The 22,674-nt window shown below is 38.3% G+C and overlaps 1 protein-coding gene across 1 annotated transcript in view; it reads left to right on the top strand.

Moving 5' to 3' along the window:
- The window catches only part of LOC146004604 (sialate O-acetylesterase-like), a 44,317-nt gene that overhangs the window by 10,060 nt on the left and 11,583 nt on the right, over window positions 1–22,674 (top strand). Inside the window, exons 5-11 of the mRNA XM_083143478.1 lie at window positions 1,238–1,324; window positions 3,732–3,870; window positions 8,273–8,441; window positions 11,041–11,135; window positions 13,377–13,504; window positions 14,503–14,654; window positions 16,291–16,390. Of these exons, the coding sequence (XP_082999604.1) occupies window positions 1,238–1,324; window positions 3,732–3,870; window positions 8,273–8,441; window positions 11,041–11,135; window positions 13,377–13,504; window positions 14,503–14,654; window positions 16,291–16,390 (870 nt within the window). The remainder of the gene's footprint in view (window positions 1–1,237; window positions 1,325–3,731; window positions 3,871–8,272; window positions 8,442–11,040; window positions 11,136–13,376; window positions 13,505–14,502; window positions 14,655–16,290; window positions 16,391–22,674) is intronic.

Here is a 22,674-nt window from a genome sequence, read left to right as displayed (position 1 = left end):
TTACATAAGTAAAATAAATATGGTTTGGCTTACCTTATTGACAATTGACCATATTTTACATATGGTTTTTGTATACGTATCTATTATAAGTCCACTAACTGTTTCTGACTTCACTGAACGTCACGATTAGCAGAAGGTGGGATTTCACCAGCTGTCTCTCATTCTACTCAGCATTAAAGGTTACTATTGCACTTAATAACTACGTTGTTTCAGATGCTCAAAGTAAACTTATGCCTGCTATCCACGAGAATACTCTTTTACCCTGAAAACACTCTCTCCCCATCAAAAGAGACAACAGGCACATGTAATTTCAACAAATCGGAAACATGCAGTTCACTTGGAATGCCGTCCACATTTTGTTTCCCCTCATGAATAGAGCAAATGTCCTTTAGGAACGAGCTTGTAGCCAGAATTCTTCGCGAACACATCCTGAATCATGTTTCTGAATTGCTCCAAAGGAAAGGAAACTACAAATTTTCAGACAGATACAGCAAAATATGCATTTGTAAGATAAAATATGCAATATATCCTGAAGACACTGAAAATATGCATTTGCATATGCCATATGCAAAATGCATAACTATCCGAAGCCTAGTAATCACAGTTCGTGCAGTTTGATCAAGGTCAAATTACAAACTATTTATACGGTAACAGAGAAGACTTGTTCTGGATACCAAAATGTGTCTTCATATTAATACATATTCAACTATTATAACATAAAATATATCATAACTAAATTATATGAGTAACATTGTTTTTCTTTTATTTTGTTATATGTATGTAATTGTATATTATAAATAAAGAATATAAAGAAATGAAAATTGAAATGAAAATAAATTCGGAGCAACTGATGTCCACCCTCATACTCTCCAATGTCTTTCTCTTTATTAATTTTTTCAGTTTGATCAAGGATGTGTTTCCGTACACTCAACGGCAATAAAAATGACACACATATAGGTCTCAAATGCTCGCTTCCAATCAAGGCGTTATGTGGGTTGCCTAACTCAGCGGTCGAAAGTGGATTTTAATAGTAAAATTTCGATGGCAACTTCTACCACCACCGTATGAGTTATGGAAACACACATAACTCCTCGCAGGGAAGCGAACATTTCAGGATATAGGTGTCCCATTTATTATTGCCGGTGAGTGTACATGGTTTCGAAACTTTCTAATACAATGACGCTAAAGCTCAATTTCGATTATGTAAGAAATATGAAAACATCTGACTGTCTTTCAGGGAGAAAGCGTTGAGTTGCAGGACGTGTTGTATGGAGACGTATGGTTGTGCAGTGGACAAAGCAACATGCAGTTCTCTATGAACGACGTAAGTATACTGATAAATATTGTTTCTTATATTGTAGAGCTTTTGTTTTATATTCCCGATTCCCAATACTAAAATCTGTTCTACTTACGAGAAAATATCCTTACGTTAGAACTCCGTTGCAGCTGCTCACAGACACTCACACACTGCTTTCTGTATGTCATCTGGTAGCGTTGGCCTCGTAGCTGTTTCTTTACAAAACCGAACAGATGATAGTCGGAGGGTGCAATGTCGGGACTGTAGGGAGGGTGAGGCAGAACTTCCCACCCCATTTTCCCAATTTCCTCCCTGGTGAACTGAGTAGAGTGCGGGCGTGCATTATTATTATGTTGAAGGATGATTTTCTTTTCAGGACGCTTATTCTGCAATGTACGACGGATCTTGTGAAGGGTTTGGATATAACGGCGAGCATTTATGGTTTCCCCAATTTCAAGAAATTCAACCAGAATGCACCCCTCTACTTTTCATGTTGCATTCCGTGGAGGCAATTTGTGGACTACTGCTCCAAGGCTGATATTTGATGCTCATGTTTTCTTCTTTAAAATATTATACCCATTTACTAACACTGCTAGCATCCATGCATACATTTCTGTACGCACGCTGAAGTCTATTGTGAATTTCAGCAGCAGGAATTCCCTCTTTAACAAGGAATTCAATCACAGCACGTTGTCGAAACGAAAGATCACTGTCAGCCATTTTTAAACAACTGACTGCGCTCTCGCGATTGAAGCTAATGACGTCACACTACCTCGACGCGTTCAGTAAAGTCTATATTTTGTGATGATTTACTTCGTCTGCGTGTATTGATGGATTCTGATTTTCTTTTTAATGTTGCTCATTACTTTCAATGTACCCCTTGACAATAGAGATACGAAGGGAAGTCATTAAATACAGTAAAACCTCGTTAATCCGGACACCGATAAGCCGGACTTCGCTTAATCCGGACAGGCAAAAGGCCAAAAAAAAAAAAAAAAAAAAGCAGAATGTAAGGTTTTGAATGTGGCTAGAAGTCAACAATCGCATTCGTCATATTGCTCCGTAACGGCCAAGAATACGTACATCCAAGTATTGCTTTACATTTTACTGCTGTAGGCCTATGCCCTTCAAATGCACCATATTAAACGTGTTTTGTTGCTATAATCGGAGTTTTAATGCACTTTCTACTGTTCTTTTAGGTTATTTCTGTTAATCCGGTCTTTCGATAAACCGATCAACTTATCCCCCCCCATGAGTTCGGATTAACGAGGTTTTACTATAGGTCACAAACTGATGTGGAATAGTTGAAAATAGTAGTGAGTAGTTTCTAAAGGTGTCGTTAGGTGGCAGCACTATCCACCTTGATGAGATTCAGTTAGCAGTCGTAACAGACGCACGCATGGGCAGCTCCGCTTAAAATGGCGACCGTGCTCGAGGAGTGTATGTTAGTACATCAGGCGTGCTGTTGTGCGTTTTTGTTGTGGACTGTGAGTCCATTTTAAGAGGATGTTCGCTTCAAGGTCCTGCACCTTTCGAACACGGCCATAGCTAGAGGAGAAGATCTAAATATGGGCGAAGGTTTAAATATGGGTTTTGGAGTTATCAGCGCTCCCGGGTGTTGCAGCCTGGCAGAGGCTAAGGGAACTGATTATCTATCAAGGACAAACGTTGCGGTGCCAATTCGCCAGAGAAAGTGGTGGTTAGTTTCGGCCTTGGACGCTGCTATAGAATTGCGACCTCCGAAAACGTTTTGCAGGTATGTTTTAACTCAGCGTTTTCTGAATTCTCATCTTCTTTGTATAGGTTATGATATTAGCGGTACATAAAACAAATGTGAGATTCTATAATGCCATGATTTGTTTGTGAAATATGTACCACAGAGAGTGAAAATAAATTGAAGAAGAAAAAGCGTGATGGTCTAAATATGGGCTATGATATGAGGTCTAATGTTGAGATCACATTTTAAACAAATATTTGGATGTTTTTCTTCATTTCGATTTTTCCCATTCCGCGTGATTTTCAAAACAACAGATTATTCATAAATATGAATTTTATAATTTTTTAGCAGTAAGTTACCGTTTTTTTAAAATTTTAATTCCTTTTTGTGATATTGCCACTAGTAGCCCATATTTAGACCACAATTTTGAAATACATCATTTTACCATTTTTTGGAAATTGCTTTTTTTTAAAAAATTGAGACCTTCTATACTTTAGCATGCTATTACATTTAAGTATATATTTCGTAGATATGCATTTCAAAGGCAGGTGCTTGATATATTAATTTTTTTCCTCCAAAAGTGACAGCATAAAAAAGGGGGCCCCATATTTTGACCTTTTCCTCTAATTGTATATGCGTTGAAAAACAAGAATTTTCCTTAATCTTACACTTAAAAACCAGTAAAATATTACAAATCACTTACTTGTTCATTCTTAGATCTACAACTCAACTGAGGAGATTTCAGACGGCTCGGCTTACACCAGCGTTCGAATCATGAACGTGGGAGAAACATACTCCGAAACTCCGTTGGAAGACCTTGACAGTATTTGGATACCATGGGCAGTTCCGACTGCAAGTGAGTCTACATTAATATACCTCCATGCTTTTGTTTATTATAATTTCATAAATACGCATACTTATCCATATTATGAAAGTACACAGATTTATCATCTAAAAAAAAAAAACAGCCATCTAACTTAATGAGTTGTCCTTATGGAACTTTTTTCTATAATACATTATTGTGTAGATTTGAAAGACGAAAGTTTTAAAGTCGCCTGTTCAGATTCTTACAAGTCCGGTACCGACCTTACCCCTGGTGAACTGGGTAAAGAGAGGTCTTTGCGCTGAATGGTCGTACAAAGGGAAGAAAACTTAGAATTACGCTTATGGGAATATTATTTTAGTCGTTCTCTTGGAAATTCGCGATTAAAATTACCACCTGAGCGCTCGAGTCGCTTTCAATATGGTCGTTCTATGTAGAATAAAGCCCGAATCAAACGGAACTGGATATCAAGTTAGTTGGCGCTGATGGCTGCTAGGCTGGCTGCTTGACTGGTTTGGAGGAATAGGACATGCTCTAATTGCTACTGGCTTTCCTCAACTGGATTCTGTGGAACACCCAATCAAAGCAAAGTTTGGCCATGTGAAGATAATCTGTGAGTTTGCAAAGGAGCGATTTTTGTCTGTGGTTTCCGAGTGTTTGCTGTTTTTGTTAGTTTCTCGATAAAAAAAAGGAAAGAGATGACGTGCAGTGCATTCGTATTCAGTTCATTAATATGTAGGTATTTATGCAAAGCGATGAGATGTGTACAGTCACGGACACTTCTGGCTTGTAACGACCCTATTGAAGAAGCACTGAAGCAAGCCATCCATGTCTGGCCACCAAGCGCCTTGTGACTAGACAACCCAACCAACAGTGCAATTCTGCGGTTTGTATACCAGTCACGGGTATACATCTCTGTAAATTAAGTAGTGATGCCAAAGAGAAATACGAGATGAAGATTGTCGATCGTAATGTCTCGTGTTCTCGACATGGAATAATACTCGGTCCACGTTACTTTCCATTATTTAATGTTGTTTGGGAACGAACCTGACGGACTGGGTTTATATTTTCACTCCTTGCATTACAGTAAATTCCATATTTTACAATTATATTAATGCTTTGAACGATAATAATACCCAGAAAAAACATCGAACCCACGTGCACACCACTCTTCTCACACACATGCACGTGAAAACAATCACGCAAAGCTAAGTATTAACTTCCAAGTGAATTTCCAAATAACAGTAAATGGAGAAGCACGATGTGCGAAACATGGGATTTTTCACAGAAAGAATTCGTCAGTTTTTGACATACGTGGTTTCTATTAATAGACAATGAAACAATTATGAGAGAAATTAAGATGCATTTTCCTCTTCAGGTGTTGAAGAAAGAAACACACTGACTGGAAAAAATTCAACGTGGTGTTATTGATAGAGTGTTGGTTAGCGTACAGAGCTTTCACCAGTGAGACCTAGTTTCGATCCCCACCAAGGACAGTTTTTTTTATTCTTTTCTATTAGTGAAGAAGTATGTGCTATTGTTTTCTAGGCATTTTGACGAAAGGATACACATCAAATTTGTTCGTTTAATCTTTATTTTCATTCTTCTAATAAGTTCTCTATCACAAGGGGATATAGAGATTCTCTATCTAGGCGATAGATATCTTCTCAATGGTTCCGTAGCTACGATTCTACAGTCCCTTCCACCCACTTGTCTTATTTATTTACTTTATTCATATCAACTCACGAAATACCATGAATCTAACGAAAACACACAGATATAGATAGAACAAGAAACACACCTCGCGTCGAAGGTTCCAGACTCGAGTTCTGGCTTTTTTGCGAGGGTGATTATTCCTGTGTGTGTGTGTGTGTTTATCATCTTTGTCTAAAAAATATTCCTCATTATTGCCGTGATTAACCTAGGGAGAGACCAAAGCGACTGAAATAACAAAAGTACAGAAAATGCAAGACACACCTGCCTAGGCATGTTATACCTTGGGAATTAGCAATCTGAAAATTAACTTGCGTTTCAGTCGGCTACTTGTGAACGACTTTCGTGTTGTCTCGTTTGGAGTGTTGATTATCGTGTCGGACTAGCATGCGCGCAACCCGAGTTCGAGCCCAGCGGAAGGGAAGTTTTTTTTTTCTGTCTAATTTCATCCAATCTTATTTTTAAAACTGAGGTTTCTGCAAAACCTTTTGAATTGCATGCCACTTCGTATGTTGGTAATCTGAAAGCAGCAAAGATGAAAATTTGATGTTCCGAAGCGACGATGTATTTGTGTATGTGTTGAAAAAGCGCAGTTATTAATTACTGAAAATCATGCAGCCACGTGATCATTGAGAACGCTTCTTAGTTGTCAGTGCTGATATGGCAGTAGCTACAGTCTGTCAACACACACCAACTTTCATGTTTCCCGTAAAATGATTACCTTTCCACGTTTAAAAATCATGAGTGCTGTCTAAAGCAATACTTTGATACTTGCGTTTGCATGTTCGCATCCAAAGTAATACCAGAAATTTTTCCCCAGCAAATGACATTGAAACCATTAATAACTGTTCGCAATGTGATATCGATATCATATATGGAAAGAATAAAAATGGAGAATTTCGCTTAAAACAACTTATAAATATATTAAATTATGTGGGTACCTGATCTGAAACCTACGATGCACGATCAGAGAGCCTGAATGTTTCATTGAAAACTGCAGAGAACAATGACTGACTTATGAACAGTGAAAGGTTTTTCCATGCTCCAATGGGATTTTATTTATAACTATAAATAAACAAGGCAGAAAGACACAGGTTGGTATGATGAACTAAATTGTAAACTAAAAGTTTTAATTGAAGAAACAAAACACGTTCGTGGTTAAAAATAGGGAATTCAATTTCAGGCACATTACACTAACTGAAAGACTATTTTCAAAATTAATAATATTTGGATAACCGGCAAATCTAAACTTGATGTTAACCACGTAATAACCCCTGTTAACCCCTGTGCATAGCACTACGCCATGAAGGCGTATAGGGGGTGTGGGGGTAACCATATCCAGAAGATATGGTTTTTCAGAATTTAGAACATCGTAGCGGTTTCTCAAAAGAAGAAAAACGGTCGAAACGTTCTTCGCTGTCGTAGGCGAAAGGTCCAGGGGAACGCCTATTGCATTGAAATGAAGCAATATAATTTTTTTGTCAGATTGGATTTGCCCTTTCATCTTTTGGCCAATATGCGCATGAGGCCCGCTGTGGACGGAAGCATATCCTTTTACATTCTTGCTAGCATAAATGCTATGTAAATGCTTCCAAAAATCTTATAGCATACAGTACATTTCATGTAACATTTCTGTTAGATTTGCGATTACAATGTACGTATAATCTGTACAAAGCACGAAAGGCACCATCTATGGTGAGTGCACGATGTTTGCAATTGAAACAACTCAAATATTCTTCCATACGTGTACTGTATACGTTATAGAGTATGTATTAAGCAGCGCCATTGCTTTGCACCTAAAACCTTATGATAGGAGACATTATTCCTCTCGGTTGGATAGTTATCGGTTATTGAAAATTGAAGTGATACCTGACGCGCTTTCCAGATTTCAACTGTGGACGGGCTGATGCACCGCTGATGCACCCTTCGGCGTTCCGTATTTCACTAGGGCGCACCATAGCTTTCACCAGGTAAAGCCAAGACGTCATCAATTTATACCAGCCTCAAGAGCTGGTGCGACTGGTGAATTAAAATGGCGTCGTTTGCCCTGAAGCTTCTTCCGATTCGTGAAATGCGTTCTGTGGGAAGTAGTACGGAATGTCAGGCTGATTTTGTTGCACTGAAGGCGAATAAAGTGGATGCAGGCATAAACTGTAGACATTTTAAATACTACTGCTCCTTCACTTGCACGCAAAGTTAAATAAATTACGCCGATGGATAAAAACATGCGTCCATCTTCTGCTGCAACATGCAGGAAAGCATCCATTTGGAATATTCGATAATTTTTCAAAAGAATACCACTTAAATTCGTACTGCACATGCAAAATAAGATGTCGTTAAGTGAAAATATATAATATTCATGACATTTAGTCACCGATGGTGAATTTTTCCTGATAAACGCAGATATGCGTGCGCATTTCGAATCTAACTTTCATTTGTTTCAGTATGAAGCTTTCCGAATTTCACCAAATTTGACGTCATTCTTGGTGCACCAGTCTGATGCACGCTGGTGAATTCTGGCTTGTTTACTTCTCACACGGCCGCCATTAGAGCTGCACACGTGACCTAGAGCTTGCTCCTCATTGGTTATGCTAAGAAAAATGCTACGGAAATAGGACGGATTCTACCCTTGAGAAATTCCATAAGATTTTTTACTTTACACGGTAACATTTTGGTCATGGCATAAATGTTAAGAAAAATGCTTTCTTCTTTCTTTACACAGGTTCGCTGCCCGGATTCTCAGCCCTGTGCTTTCTGTATGGCCGTCGCTTGTACGACCAACTGCAGAGGCCCATAGGGTTGGTGGAGAGCAACTGGGGAGGCACTCGCATCGAGGCTTGGAGCTCTCCGGAGGCACTGGAAGTTTGTGGAGCATCGCGGAATACGGAAAGGTGAGGACTTCATCCATGTAAGCCTAGAGTTCAAGTCCCGATTCCAAAGCAACTTTCTTCAAAGAAAGATCTTTCCTTCTGGTACAGGAGCATAAACAACCCTACCCGTCACGTCCGCGTGGAGCCAACTATATCATTCCCTCAAACCTTTCCCACCAATAGCGTCCGTTTTTGGAACCGACAGTACATGTCAATTTCACGTGGAGTAAATGAGAATCCACGACTTTTGCGACACCGTCGTATGCGACACCAGCATTTCTGCCGTCATATGCGACACTGTATGGAAAATATATTCCATGACAGTTGCGACACCGTCATCTGCGACACAAAGTGGAAATAGCTTCCCGTCACACTTTATGCAGGCTTAGGACTGGCACCATCATAGAAGATGGTGTGTTTTTTAAAACCTTTATTAGTTTTCCTTCACACTGGCATCATGGAAGCTGGGTGTTTAAAAGCTGGATGTATTTATCCTTCGTCACTGACGGATTTTTTTAGATCCCTTGTCAGTATAGGAGCAGACTGCAATCCCTTGTCAATGTAGAAATGTAGAATGCGTCGTTTCTCTTGTAGTTGAACCAACATCTTACTATTTTCATTCTAATTTCTGAACGTACGCCATTCTCCTCAAAAAGCGCTTAAGATCTCTATGCATTTCATAATCGGCAAACGCTCTTTGTATTCTCTCATCTAATGTAATGTACGGACGTCGTCTACGTTTCCCTTTAAGATTAAAGGCCCTTCTCTGACATAAGTAGTCGTTGTACACAGCTTCTAATCTTAAAGTCTTCACTAATTGGTACACGTTAGGACTTGACTTTTCCGTCAATACATTAACTGTATGGTTCCATCCCTCGACTGCATTGTTAGTCCTGTGCCGCTGTTGGGAGCAGTTTCACACGGAAATGTCGAAAACAGAGTTCTTCATTCACTGTTCAACGAAATAATCCAAAAAAAATTCTCAATTTGTCGTGGTTTGGCGCATCTTTCATCACACACAGCCATCCATCATCGACGTCAGCCACAGGGAGGTAAGCCAGAGCTGAACACATTCTTATACAGAGCCGCACGTCTGGATCTGTTTTGTAATCGTTTGTCAGTCCCAACTCCTGCACCTTCCGCCACAAACATTGGTTAAAGTGATAATTACAACCACCGATCTGAGCCTCGGGAAATACTTTCCTCAGAGACGCTATTGCTGCTGCACGTACGCAAATGTCGCTAATTCTGGTAAACAAATTGGAAATCGTAGGGGGAAATCCAAGCAGTGTCGCTTACGACGGGAGAATACCAGTTTTTGCCTTTGTGTCGCAAATGACGGTGTCGGAAATGTCGGAACTTCAGTAAATGATATGTAGCTAATTCAGTTTGTTTAGAGATTTCATAACGTGAGGTTATCTTTGCTATGTCGTTTTACTGTGTTGTGCTTTTTCTTTATGTAATGTGGGGACCTTGGGAGTGTAACGTTGTTGCAGTTCGTGTTGAATGTCATAAACACTACAGGTAAAAGTTAACAATAGCGCTTCTCAGAAAAACAGGTGCTGGCTCAAAACTAGATACTCTACGCGCCCGGTCAACTTCCTCTAGAGCTACAATCACAATTACGTCAAAGATACCGAACTGATGTTCGAACCAGGACTTGAACCATAACAGTTAATCCATCCATCGGGTGAATTTACTCAGAGCGCGCAAGGGGATGCAAAAGGGGTGATTGCGAAACTCTTGTATTTCAGTGCCCCCTTCTGCACTCCGTTCATCTGAATTGTAATAATAACAGAAATAATAAATGCACATGTACGGAAGCATATACTGTAGTTCTAATGCAGTACAATTATTTGCTCCTACAATTAAATTAGATAACGATTTGCATGTCCAAAGTGCAATCGAGTCTCTATTAAGCTCTCTATATAATATCACTACTCTTTTTTTAAAAAAAATATTAAAACAATCGATTTTAAATCAGTAAGGCCGGATTGGACACGACACGACTAGTAATTTTTTATGCAAACCAACTCGGGCAATGTTTAACATAGGGCTCTTATGGGTGGCCACTGGACGAAACATTTGACTCGAGTAAACTCTAGTCACGTTGCGACGGTTTGCAACAAAAGAACGAAGGTGCGGATAATTTGGTCTCGCGAAGAGCACGGTATGACAAAAACGCTCTGCGCAGGCGTGAGTCCATTCTCTTCAAGGCGTTCCTCATGCCTTAGGAGCCTTCTGGCACCGTTTTCTCACATCTGGAAAATGAGATATTTGTTGCAATCATGCAGCAGGATTTTTTCCTGATGAAAGATAGTTTAAACACACCTTCACCATTGCATTTCTCATGAAATTATAGCCTGAATTTATATTTAACATCACCCTCTTCTCATTTTGAGTTGAATTCAATATGATGGACGTCCACTTGGAACACACCAATATCGTTCCCCAAGGCCTAACCTGTTTCTATCATGACCATTTGAACCCAGCCTAACTACTTTGCCTTTTTTAAGGGATGTTGAGGGACTTTTGGATCACCCTGTAAATTTGTTTTTCTTGTTTTTTTATTTTTATTTTATTTTAATATATTGTTAATAATCTTTCCCACCTATTTCAGTACGCCCCGAGATGCAAACAGTGCGTCCCAGCTGTGGAATGCCATGATTAACCCTCTGCTCAAGATGTCCATCAGAGGAGCCATTTGGTATCAAGGTATGAGCTGTACGACTTACAGTTAGTTAGACACATCTAAGTGTTAGTTGTCAGCTTTTGAAAGTAATCGCAGTTAATAATAGCTATTATAAATTATCTTCCAACTGAATAAATACATTAATTAGAACGCCATACACAATGTGAAGTGTCAGGGTGTGTATCATTTCATAAAAACAAAATTCCCTGACTTTTCCAGGTTTTTCAAACCAAGAAACAAAATTTTCCAGACCAAGCCATTAGGATTCTTGCATTTAAATATGTGTATAAAACGGTCACTATATTTTAGCTAATAGAATTCAACTGTACCGTGTTTTTATAATATTCACTTCACATGTTAAAAGTAATGATGAGAAAAGAAACTGAACAGAAATTGACGGGAGTGAGCTTTTATGAAATACTTGCCATATTGACTACTGTTTAACAGCTTCGTTATAAAAAATCAAAACAAGTATAGCATAAATAATGCATACTACATAAAAATATACTAAAGTTTAGTAATATATGTATTAATCCTACATCCTAATATCTATCAAACACAACCCAAAAATTGCAATAAAAGAATGGTAAATTTCAATAGCCACTTAGTGTAGTAGATTTCTATTAGTTCAAAACATGACCCCTTTTCTTTGAGCGTTTACTGTAGAATATTTACTGCAACTACTGTTACATCAAACTGAGATATAGTGTGCACACAACCAATAAAAAAATTCTTGCTTGTCCTATTTTTCTTTGCTCAAAAACCAATTTTTAGTGCACTACTACAAAAATGTAGTTTTTTTCCAGAAAAAAATAAATTTCCCTGACATTTTCAGTCAAAATAAATTGCTTGAATTTTCCAGGATTCCCAGACCTGTAGACACCCTGAGTGTAATTCTAAGATGCTATGCAATTCATCTTCATTTTTCAAGTTATATACTTGTTTATTACATGTACACATCACATAACAATAACAGTAACAATAACGACGACAGTATAACCAGTATTATTAACTCTTCAGCTGTTTGATGTTTTAAAATTTGGTTGGAGAGATGGAACCCTGTATGGCCATTTTATGAATTGCATAGAGTTTCAAGGCTATAAAGAAGTGAATTGACCTATGTACCCTAGGGACAGTCTTGGTGCTTTTGTGGGAAAGAAGTTGTGGCATTTGGTGTTGATACGTGGGATCTGATTGTCAAAAAGTGACAAGAGTACACCTAGTGGAGAGTTGTCCATTCATGATTTTGAAAATATATGTGAAATCTGAAACTTGACGGTGAGGAGAAAGATCGTGTATGTGAAGAATGGATAGAATTTCATGTTTGAAGAGTTTGAAATATCTCTATTTAACTATAGATGGATAGAAATAGAGTTATAGCACAAGCCTATAACATGATTTTTTGTTGATGGAAGTAAGACATAATGTATGATGAACAATTTAGTTCTTCAAGCCTCGTAATTGGGATGAGAACAATTGGGGTGATGACAAGAAAAGTCTCGCCCGTATAGTGGTCGAAGACATGTTCATTTTGCTCCCAACTCTTCTATTAGGGAGAATAAGACTGTTATTATTACACTCTTCTAATTTACTATAAAATTCCTCAAAATGAGACATTTGTTACAAGCATGCAGTAATAACTTTTCCCTGAATAAAGATAGATTGAGAAAACATTCACCATTGCATTTCTCGTGAAATTCTAGCCTGATTTGATATATCACATCACCCCATTCCCTTTTAAAGATATTGTGTTGAATCCAATATGGCGGACGTCCGTTTGGAACACGCCAATATGGTTCCCCCCAAGGTCTAACCTGTTTCTGTCATGACCATTTGTACCCAGCCCAACTCCCTTACATTTTATAGGGGGTGTTATAAGATTTTTGAATCTCCCTGTATATTGTATGTATGTTTTGTATGTACGTACGTGTGTATATATAAACATTTTTTACTCTAAACTATGTTGTGTTTTATTGAAGCAAAGCATGAGAAAGTGATCTGAGTCCCTTTTTCCTGGCATAGAGAGTAGGAGACACCTTTGTGACAATATTGCGACCAATCGACCTATTGGACGTTGCAAATATAACAATAAAATTGCTTACAGTGAAAGAAATAGCCATTCCTTGTAACGGTTCACCAGATGCCTTGTAGAATAAATAAGTACGTAATTAGTTATGATTGATCTCGTATTGCTCATTGAATAGATAACAGGGCATTTTCCTCCATCATCTTGCAGATCTCTTGACCAACTTGCTTTCTTTTAGGTGAAGCCAACGTAGGTCAACCTAACAACTATACCTGCATGTTTCCTACAATGATCAACGACTGGAAGAGCAAGTTCTTTGGAGGAAACGATGGAGACAGCCCCACGTTCCCTTTTGGATTTGTTCAGGTCAGATTCTGACTTTTTTCTCTTACTAACATGCATTGAAATGTTGTGGAAGTGAAGAAGCCTGAGCCAGGTAAAGTAACTGAGCGGTCAGCAAGCAACATGATCACTCAGCTACAGCTGACCACTCAGGAGATGATCCCCAACGGAAGTGAAGTGACGTAACGGCAGGCGACTCCACTATTAGGGTTGGGGGAGTGCACTTTGGGTGAGAAAAACTCTGTAACCAGTGCAGCGAGACAAAATCGTTTAGGGTTACCAGACATCCTCTTTTACCCGGACAAAACCTCTTTCTCGGGTCCTAAAAATGATCTGGGCAGGTTTTTAGGAAAATTCGGAAATATCCTCTTTCTTTGGGATATAGACAGCTGCTTAACATCAAGATTAGTAACAGAATGTTATTTGTAAATAACTGTTAATATTGTTTCCGTGTTCAATTTCAATTTATGGGAATACAACACTCTCAGTTGGAAGCGCAAAGACAATAAACTTTTCTTCCAAGGAAGAAATATTGTTAAACTTTTGCGTCTCTTCTGTTGTCACCACCGTGCCGCATGAGGTTTTGATTTCAAAACATTTGTTACATCTACCGCACCAAGTTTCTAACAATAGGTAAGAATATGCCATACGCAGCTGCTTTCTTTGTTTTCAGTTTCACAACATTAGAATTCAGAAATGAACAGTAATTTTTAACTGCTGTTGTACTCTTAGTTGTTACATGGCAGTGCAGAAGTCAAGTTCTGTCTGAACCACGCCGAAACGCAAATGTGTTTTTAGTGACGACTGACAAACAGGTTCAAGTTCTTGTTTCAGCTATTGACTTCATGTGGGGTGTTTAGGTGCAAGCAGATCAAAATGTTGCTCGTTCCTGCACAGATCATTGGTGATGTTTCATCATCGGAGATAGTAGCAATGTACACAATAGTATCTATGTTCGTTGTTATTTATAAATTTTAAACAATATTTTGTAAATAATTCTTACATTCTATCTCTCTCGGCAGCTGGCGCCATACACGCACGACCCTTGGGACAGCTGGTCCTTCCTCCGCTGGGCGCAGACGGCTGACTATGGTTACGCACCAAACCCTGTCATGCCAGAGTCCTTCATGGCGGCCGCCTTTGATCTTCCAGACGACAACTCACCCTCAGGGTCGTGAGTACTTCAGTCGCTCTTAACAAATTCATTAGGTTCAGCAAATTTGTCTTATCAGTAGTCACCGAACACAAAGTTTTACTTGACCTTAACATAAGACATTTACTTTAATCTTTGGTACACAATTCAGTGTTAAAGCGACACAGACAATGTTCCCAGGAGGTCGAAACTACATTTTTAAAAACGTTTAACCTCAGTGGTGTTAGAATAACATAGATAAATGGTTGTAATCGACAATTTTTTAACGCCACTGACCAAAATGTGATGCGAACCTCCTAGGAGCACTGTCGCTTCAACACCAATGTTTTTTTCAGTATACGCTTTCATGAAATAGCTTTGGAGAACACCGTAAATTGTTTATTAGGCAAAGCCTTCTTTACATTTGCAAAATACTTATTTACACCTTTCTCTGTGTACTTTCTCATTATATTTTCAGGACTCAATATCACATTCATTCAATTCTGAAATCACTGAAATAACATATCGAAAGTTCTATACTTTTCTTTCCTTTTTCAAACATTTTTTTAACCGCCCCCTACTTAGGTACAGTTGGAAACGAAGAAAATACATATTTTTATTCTATGAAAAACCGCTACCACAAGGTCGGTTAAGATGAAAACTGAAGCTGTACTTTAAAAAGAGATTTAAACTGGCTTGAATTATTAATCCATGTAAAAATCAATGCATCAGACTTCATTCTGGATGGAAAATGGCAACATTATTTTATTTAATATTTTTACACGTAATTCTTATGAAACAAAGTGAACAAGTCTTAACCACAACTCAATCCAATTTTAGATTTGCAAATGTTCAATTTTATCAAATCCCAGTACAAGTATATAAAAATGTTAATTCACAATACTGTAAAAAATATAAAACATTCTTCACCACAATGTTAATTTCTAGACTTTTTTCTTGACTGGTAGACACCCTGTGAATGAATATGCGAGGGGGGCAACTGCCCCCTATTTTTTGCCACTTTTGCCCCTGCACTATACTAAACCTTGTCTAGAAATTATTGGGTTTTGAACCCAATCGCGGCCACTGGATATAGTTATATCTTAAATACAGGTTAGATGATTGATTTGGTGTTTTTTTTAAGTCCACTTTATGCATAGTAAGGCTAATCGGGACTGGACCTACAGTTTAAAGTGGGATCCGAACCACTATGTACCTCCACCGGGTATCGAACCTGGGACCCCTTGATTACAAGGCGAGGACGCTACCACTGCGTCATCGGGGAGGCCTCAGGTTAGATGAAAATTAACACTTTGTATATATATATATATATATATATGCTTCAAATATCAATTTAAATATTCGCAAACGCTTCTCTAAGAATGTCAGTCTGCCCGACCCTGTGGCCGAGTGGTTATCACATCGCGCTGAGACGCCAAGGGTCCCGGGTTCGAATCTCGGTCGGGTATGGTTGTTTGTGAATGTCCATTTTCATCCATTTCATCATTTCATCACTCATCCCCATCTTCGCAAATTAGCCAAGAGGCACAAAACGCGAAGTAAAATAAACTAAATCAATCAATCAATCAATCAAGAATGTCAGTCTCATTACATACACATTTTCAGGTATTTGTGAAATAAACATTTTGGTTTCTCTTAATTTCTAAATCCATTTCAGCATTCACCCGAGAGACAAGCAGACGGTGGCAGACAGACTGAGCATGGCTGCACTAAATGTTGTGTATCAGATGACCCAGTATCCTACGCACGGACCACAAGTAAGATTATGATTGCAGTAAAAGTAGTAGTAAATACAATACGGACAGTGCGAGAAAGGAAGAGCATCCCCTCAAGCAGCTTTGCTACACTTAAAACTTGCTTAACATGAGCATATGAGTTTTTGAGCAAGTGTGGAATCTTGTCTAATCCAAGATTTTTGTAAAAATGCCCTCGGGAATTTTTCAGAAAGGAAGAGAATTTTTCAGAAAGGAAGAGAATTTTTCAGAAAAGAAGTGTCCCTCAGATTGATTTGTCTACACTTACAGAAGGCACTTCTGTGAGATTGTTGTCCATAAACTTGTCAAAAATATGCCCCTCTTGGCCACACTTAAAACTAGGCTACCCACCCACACCCACCCACACATATTTACTTCCGGTCCACTTCCGGTCCACTTCCGGTCCACTTCCGGTTTACTTCCGGTTTACTTCCGGTCCACTTCCGGTCTACTTCCGGTCCACTTCCGGTTTACTTCCGGTTTACTTCTGGTTTAAGTTCAATTGGGCACCAGCTTCAATTTGTTTATCTAATATTGAAACAATGTAATTCTTCTAGAATTGCTCTGTGACTCTCTCATTTCTTACGTCATAAACATATGATTTTTCACCTATGAGAATGACACTGCATATGGTGTCATCGGGTAAAGCCTCGTGAAATTCACAGATAATTTTAATGTTTGTTCTGTCATTCACCACAACTTGTTTCCTTTTCGAAGTGTTAATTACAAACATGGGTCTCTGTGTTTTGAATTCATCTGGTGTGTAATACATGTCAGTATTGCCAGTAGTGACTCTTTTGAAAGCCGAAAAAGCCTCATATAATTTGAGGAAATCATCCTTGGACATGTCTAAATTGTAATTTTCTCTAGGAAATACCTCATTTCTGCCATTTTTAAGATATATGTTCTTGATGTTGCAGCTATCAAATCTACTCGAATTTTTTTCCTGATTATTGTGTCTCCCAGTCTGAAACAGTACCACCACAAAATCAGGCATGTCGTATTGTATGCTGGAGAATGAATTTGTAGCATCAAACTCATAATATGTGCCAGATGCGGGCTTCTGTACGCATTGATATGTGTAAAATTGCAGAGGAATCTGTGGATTTTTTAGGATATCAGCTTTGTATTTAAGAGCATAACTGGCCTCATATTCAACAACCGGGATTCTTAGCTCCATAGTCTGAATAATGCATTTGCCTGCATCAGGTAAGGTATTAGGCAAAGCTTCTCCTGTAGGGTTTAATGTGCTGTACCTCATCAAAGCATTGTTATCATTTGCAGCTCTTCTAAATGTGATTCTTAAACCACCCTTCCACATAATATCTTTGTAATCCGAGAAGAATCCTGGTAACAGGCGCATCGGGAACAGCACTGTGTGGTTCTTAGATAATATCTTATCACCAGCTTCAAATCCACCTATTTTGTAGTATGAAGCCTCGGTTTTGGATAATTTTAATGTAGCCAAAGCTGTGGAGGTAATGCCGGGATAATCTATTCTGTTTATAACAACACCATGCTTTCTGATCTCAATTTCAGAGAAGAGATGCGGCACAAAATTGTCTACAAGTCTTATATTTGTATTTGCCGGATAATCTGTTCCATCGAGCTTTACAACATCAAATTTGATGTATAGATCTGCTCTGTGGGGGTGTATAAAGCCATCCCCTACATCAAGATCAACCTCGATCTCTGTGTTGGGTTGATTTAAATTTGCAAATGTCCTCCTGTTTGGAGGGAATGATTGTAGCTCATAACTCTCAATATTTTCCATTGTATGTATTTTTATTTAAATGTTAATCTCTATGATAGCAGTTGTTGTGGCTCCAGCAAAATCAACTAATTCTTCTTTTTCATTAGTGACCATCAATTCAATGTAATCTATTCTGTTATGACACACAGGAAAATATAATGTTGGGGATGGATTGTAGATGATGGGCTCCATGAATTCGGAATTAGGTTTGAATGTTGCAATGATGCCAGTTTGTTTGTGAGTGCCTATGCCATTTGATTTGGTGATCATACCCTCGGCCACATTACAGTGAATATTCAGAGTCTCTATGGCTAAGAATTTAGGTATATTCATAGCAGTGTGTTTGATGGCCGCTTCAAGTTTTGTGTTGTTCTCAAAGCCTAACAGCTCTCCTATAGTATCCAGATCCACTGTTTCCGTAGCAGATACAATCTCTACTCTGTGAGTGACAGAATTTTGACTTAACACTACACCTCTGGGTAATTGAGCATTTAGAGTGGACAGATTATACTGCCCTGGAGTGATGACAATTTTTTGATCCCCTACTGCAATTGTATTGTTGTGGTGTGTAATATTAGGGATCAGGTACATGCCGTAAAATGCCCTGAGAGCTATTGTTTTGGGATACACTATGTCATCATGTAATTTGAGTTTCAATATTGAATTTTGGCTGGTGAGATGGAATACCCCCATGATGTTTCAGATACCACAAGGCTTTTTGAAAATTTTCAATTGATGGTTTATTTATTTGAGACATATATCTGAGAACGGATAAACACAAATGTCCGCAATTAACATCTTTGAAGTTTTGAACACGGGCATTATTGTAATAAATATTAGCTGATTTTAGATATTTTATTAAATTTTCAGGTGGAACACCTCCAAATGAATCAAAAACAAATGCCTCATTGTTTAAATATTTAAGATAACAGATCCAGTGAGTGCCCTGATTTTTGTACTCATCCAAATTAACAATGCCACACTCTTTGTTGAGTGGTTGCTCTGGTAAAGAATCAGACATGTACACACCTCTAAAATTTTTGATGCCCAGTGGCTTGATTAAAGCTTCAATATCTTGGTTTGTAAGCGGCTCTTGTTTTTTTAAACTTATTCATGGCTCTCTTAACACCTTTGCCTTGTTTCTCCATGGCCAGGTTATGGCGCCTCTGCTCATCTAATTCTGCCCTATTCTTCTTGGCATCTATTACTGTTTTTGCTATGGCAGCTGATCCCCCAGCCAAGCTCCCAACAGCCCCGAGAGCAGCTAAGATAGCAGGGATGGTAAATATGAATCCCCCTGTATGCAATTTTTTCCTGGATTGCTGTAATTTTTTTAATTGGGGGGTACTAAGCAACAATTTCATACCATGTCCCTTTGCAATACAAGAGCTTTTTTTCTTGCGCTGCTTTTTGGTCAAAAGACTATCAATACTTTTAAGAGATTTAAGACCTGCATAAGGTATTTGATACATAACACCCTTGGCCTTCATTCTAGGTTTATTATATACATATTCACAACCCCCACCCCAGTTTTTGTTTGGTGCTCATAGCTATGGTGGTTCCCAATGCTGCTATTTTTTCACTTAAAGAAGCATCTTTGCTTACAAATCTACCAAATGCAGCCTCTTCTAATTTCTTGTCTGCAACATGTCTCTTGTCAAGATCAGAATGTGTGTTGTATGCTATGTCATGGTCTCTGCAAGCAGCATCTAGGGGATTAACACCAGGGTCCCCTCTGTTTAATCTATGATCCAATTTTGTGCCTGGACCACAATACTGATAGCCTGGAATGTGTAGTTCAAATGGCAGCTTGTTTATAATGTCATTAACCAACCCCCGACCCTCAGAAACATTCCAAAATTTAGGTGGTAGAGTATTAATAATTTTTATGAGATATCCAATCCCCTTAGGGTCATTCACTATAAAATTAGACAATTTTGTGCTTATCATGTCCATAATTCCAACCTTTTCATTGTAAAAATTGTGGTTGCCAGCATTTTCCTCCCCAGCTATCACCAATAACCTATCTATAAGTTTCCTGACATCATCAACCCACACAAATTCTTTAGGCAGGGTGTTGTATTGTTTGATTCCACTGCCAGTCTTGATCTGTGACCATATGGGCTTGATTAAATTATTGTATTTTGCCCCACTGCTAGACTTGACTCTTTTTTGTGTGGGATCATTGTTCTGGTATAGAGCATCTGATTTTATTAATATTTCTTTGTAATGTTCATAATCTTGATCTGTATAGCTGCCAGGCCTTTTCCTAGTCATCAGTTCCCACAATCCAGGTGTGCCGGGGTACTTAACAAAAGCACCTTTTTCTCCGAGACGAGATTCTGAATAAACAATTATATCATCTCCCATAAAAGTTACTCTGAAATTACCAATTCTATGTATGATGCTGCCATCAAGCTCTGTGTCGGCATATAAGCCAAACACCTCATCTTTATTGTCTTTAGGTGTGGTTAAATATTTTTGAGCAAGAAGACCCAATTCAATAGGATCCTGTGTAGCTTCAATTCTTCTAGGAGCAATAGGACTAGGTGTATGAATGCTGGAAAGTGGGGTGAATGGATAATCTAATATGTTCCTAGCAGCTACAGGTACAAGCTCTGTGATCAAATTTTGATTTTGCTCTGTAACAGTTTTGATATTCTTACCTAAATTATTAATAGCATCAATTACAGGCTGTTCTGTTTGTTTGTGTTTTTCATAAATTCCCCGGTTCTCTGATTTCCATCCCTTAAATCTTTTTACAAGATAATCTCTTAACTTAAGATCATCAATGATTGGCCTTTTCATGGTTATTTATTTATGTCTCAACGTCTAGAAAATCGTTGATTTTATTTCTGTATTTGCCACTATTGGGTTTTCTTGTCATATCAATTGTGACAAACCCATAACTGTCCTGGTTCCAGCACTTGCTGCAAAACTTGGAAAAATCATTGTAGCTCAAGTCCCCACCTACATATTCATCATGTATGTGTTTGAGGTTGGTATGATCTTGATGAAACACACATATAAAATTGCTGTTGTCTCGGATCAGTTGCTTCGGTATTTTAGAAAAAGTCTGTGCCAGGTAGAAGCAGTCAATGTTTTTGTGCCGCCCCTGTGTAAAGAAATTTCTAACCTTGTTTTGATTATCCAATATAATGTCATCAAACACAACAACTGAATTATCGAAACATTCATGAAGTGGCTTAACATCTGGTTCAAAAGTGGCAATATCCAATCCATCATATAGTTTCATCAGCTGCTGATATTTTAATTGTTCCAAGCTCTTTGAGAAGATATACAAGTGCCTGTTTTTCCAGTCTAACCAGTTGGGTGCCAATAAAAAATTATCAACCATTAGAGTAGTTTTACCACAAGCAGATGGCCCAACAATAAGACATCTAATATTATCAGGCAGCAGCACTCCATTTATCTTATTCTGCTGTTCAGGTTCTGGCAGCCTTTTTATAACATCCCAGGTGCTCATATTATCACTTTGTCTGCATCGATCCAGCTGTTTTCCGGATGACCCAGCCATTTGACAAATAACTTGTTGCCTTTTCTGCGGATGATTTTTTCTATGAGATATGTGTCGGGCTGTTTAGTTTTGCTGAGCTCTTGTTCATAGAACCTGCCTTTGAGAATTTCTCCTCGGTGATCTTTTATTATATATGTGTTAAGGGCCCCGGGTTTAACTTGAACCACTGTAAATAATTCAGTGCTCCAGTTTCTCGTAAAGCCTCTTTTGAATAAGTGCTTATATTTGCTGATTCTTACTTGATCCCCCACCCTGTATTTGGCCTTTCTTGTTGTTGGCTGGTATCTAGGATAATAAACAGTCCTGATCAATTTTTGCTCATCAGATGAAGTTACTTCGGAGGGTTTCATGTTGATTGTGGAATGGACAGAGTTGTTATATTTATGTAGAAGTTCTGGAAGGATTGTAACCCATTTATAATTACCTTGGAGGGTAAATTGTTTATACATAAGATTTTTTAAGGTTCTGTTGAATCTCTCTACAATTGAGGCTTTGAGGTCACTGTAACTCGAATAATGTTTTATTGCCTGGCTTTTAATAAATTGTTGAAACACTGAATTATAAAATTCTTTGCCATTATCTGTTTGCAAATAGCGCGGTGATCTTCCTGAATGATTGATGATTGTCCTGAGGGCTTCTGTAACACATTTTCCAGTCTTGGATTTGAGTGGCACAGCCCAGGCAAATTTTGAAAATGTGTCTATCACAGTGAGTAGATACTTGTAGCCCTTGTTGATTTTGTCTAAGTTTTTCAACTGTCCACTTGACAACTCAATCAAGTCGCTCTGCCATAAATCATCTATGCCTTTTGTGACTACTGGCAGTCTCTTAAAATTATGTCTGGCCTGTCTGTGTAATTCATCAACAATAATTTTTCTAGACATAATATGTAAACAAGAATATTGCAACTATGGGGTGTTCAGCAGCTGATACTGCAGGATTTTCTAAATATAATTTGTCCCCTATTTGTATTTTAAATTCCAGAGTGCCATCATC

This window comes from Lepisma saccharinum, chromosome 22, assembly GCF_977018435.1.
Source record: "Lepisma saccharinum chromosome 22, izLepSacc3.1, whole genome shotgun sequence".
NCBI classification, from domain to species: Eukaryota; Metazoa; Arthropoda; class Insecta; order Zygentoma; family Lepismatidae; genus Lepisma; species Lepisma saccharinum.
The sequence above is the reverse complement of the archived record's forward strand: the minus strand, read 5'-3'. Positions and strand labels throughout refer to the sequence as shown.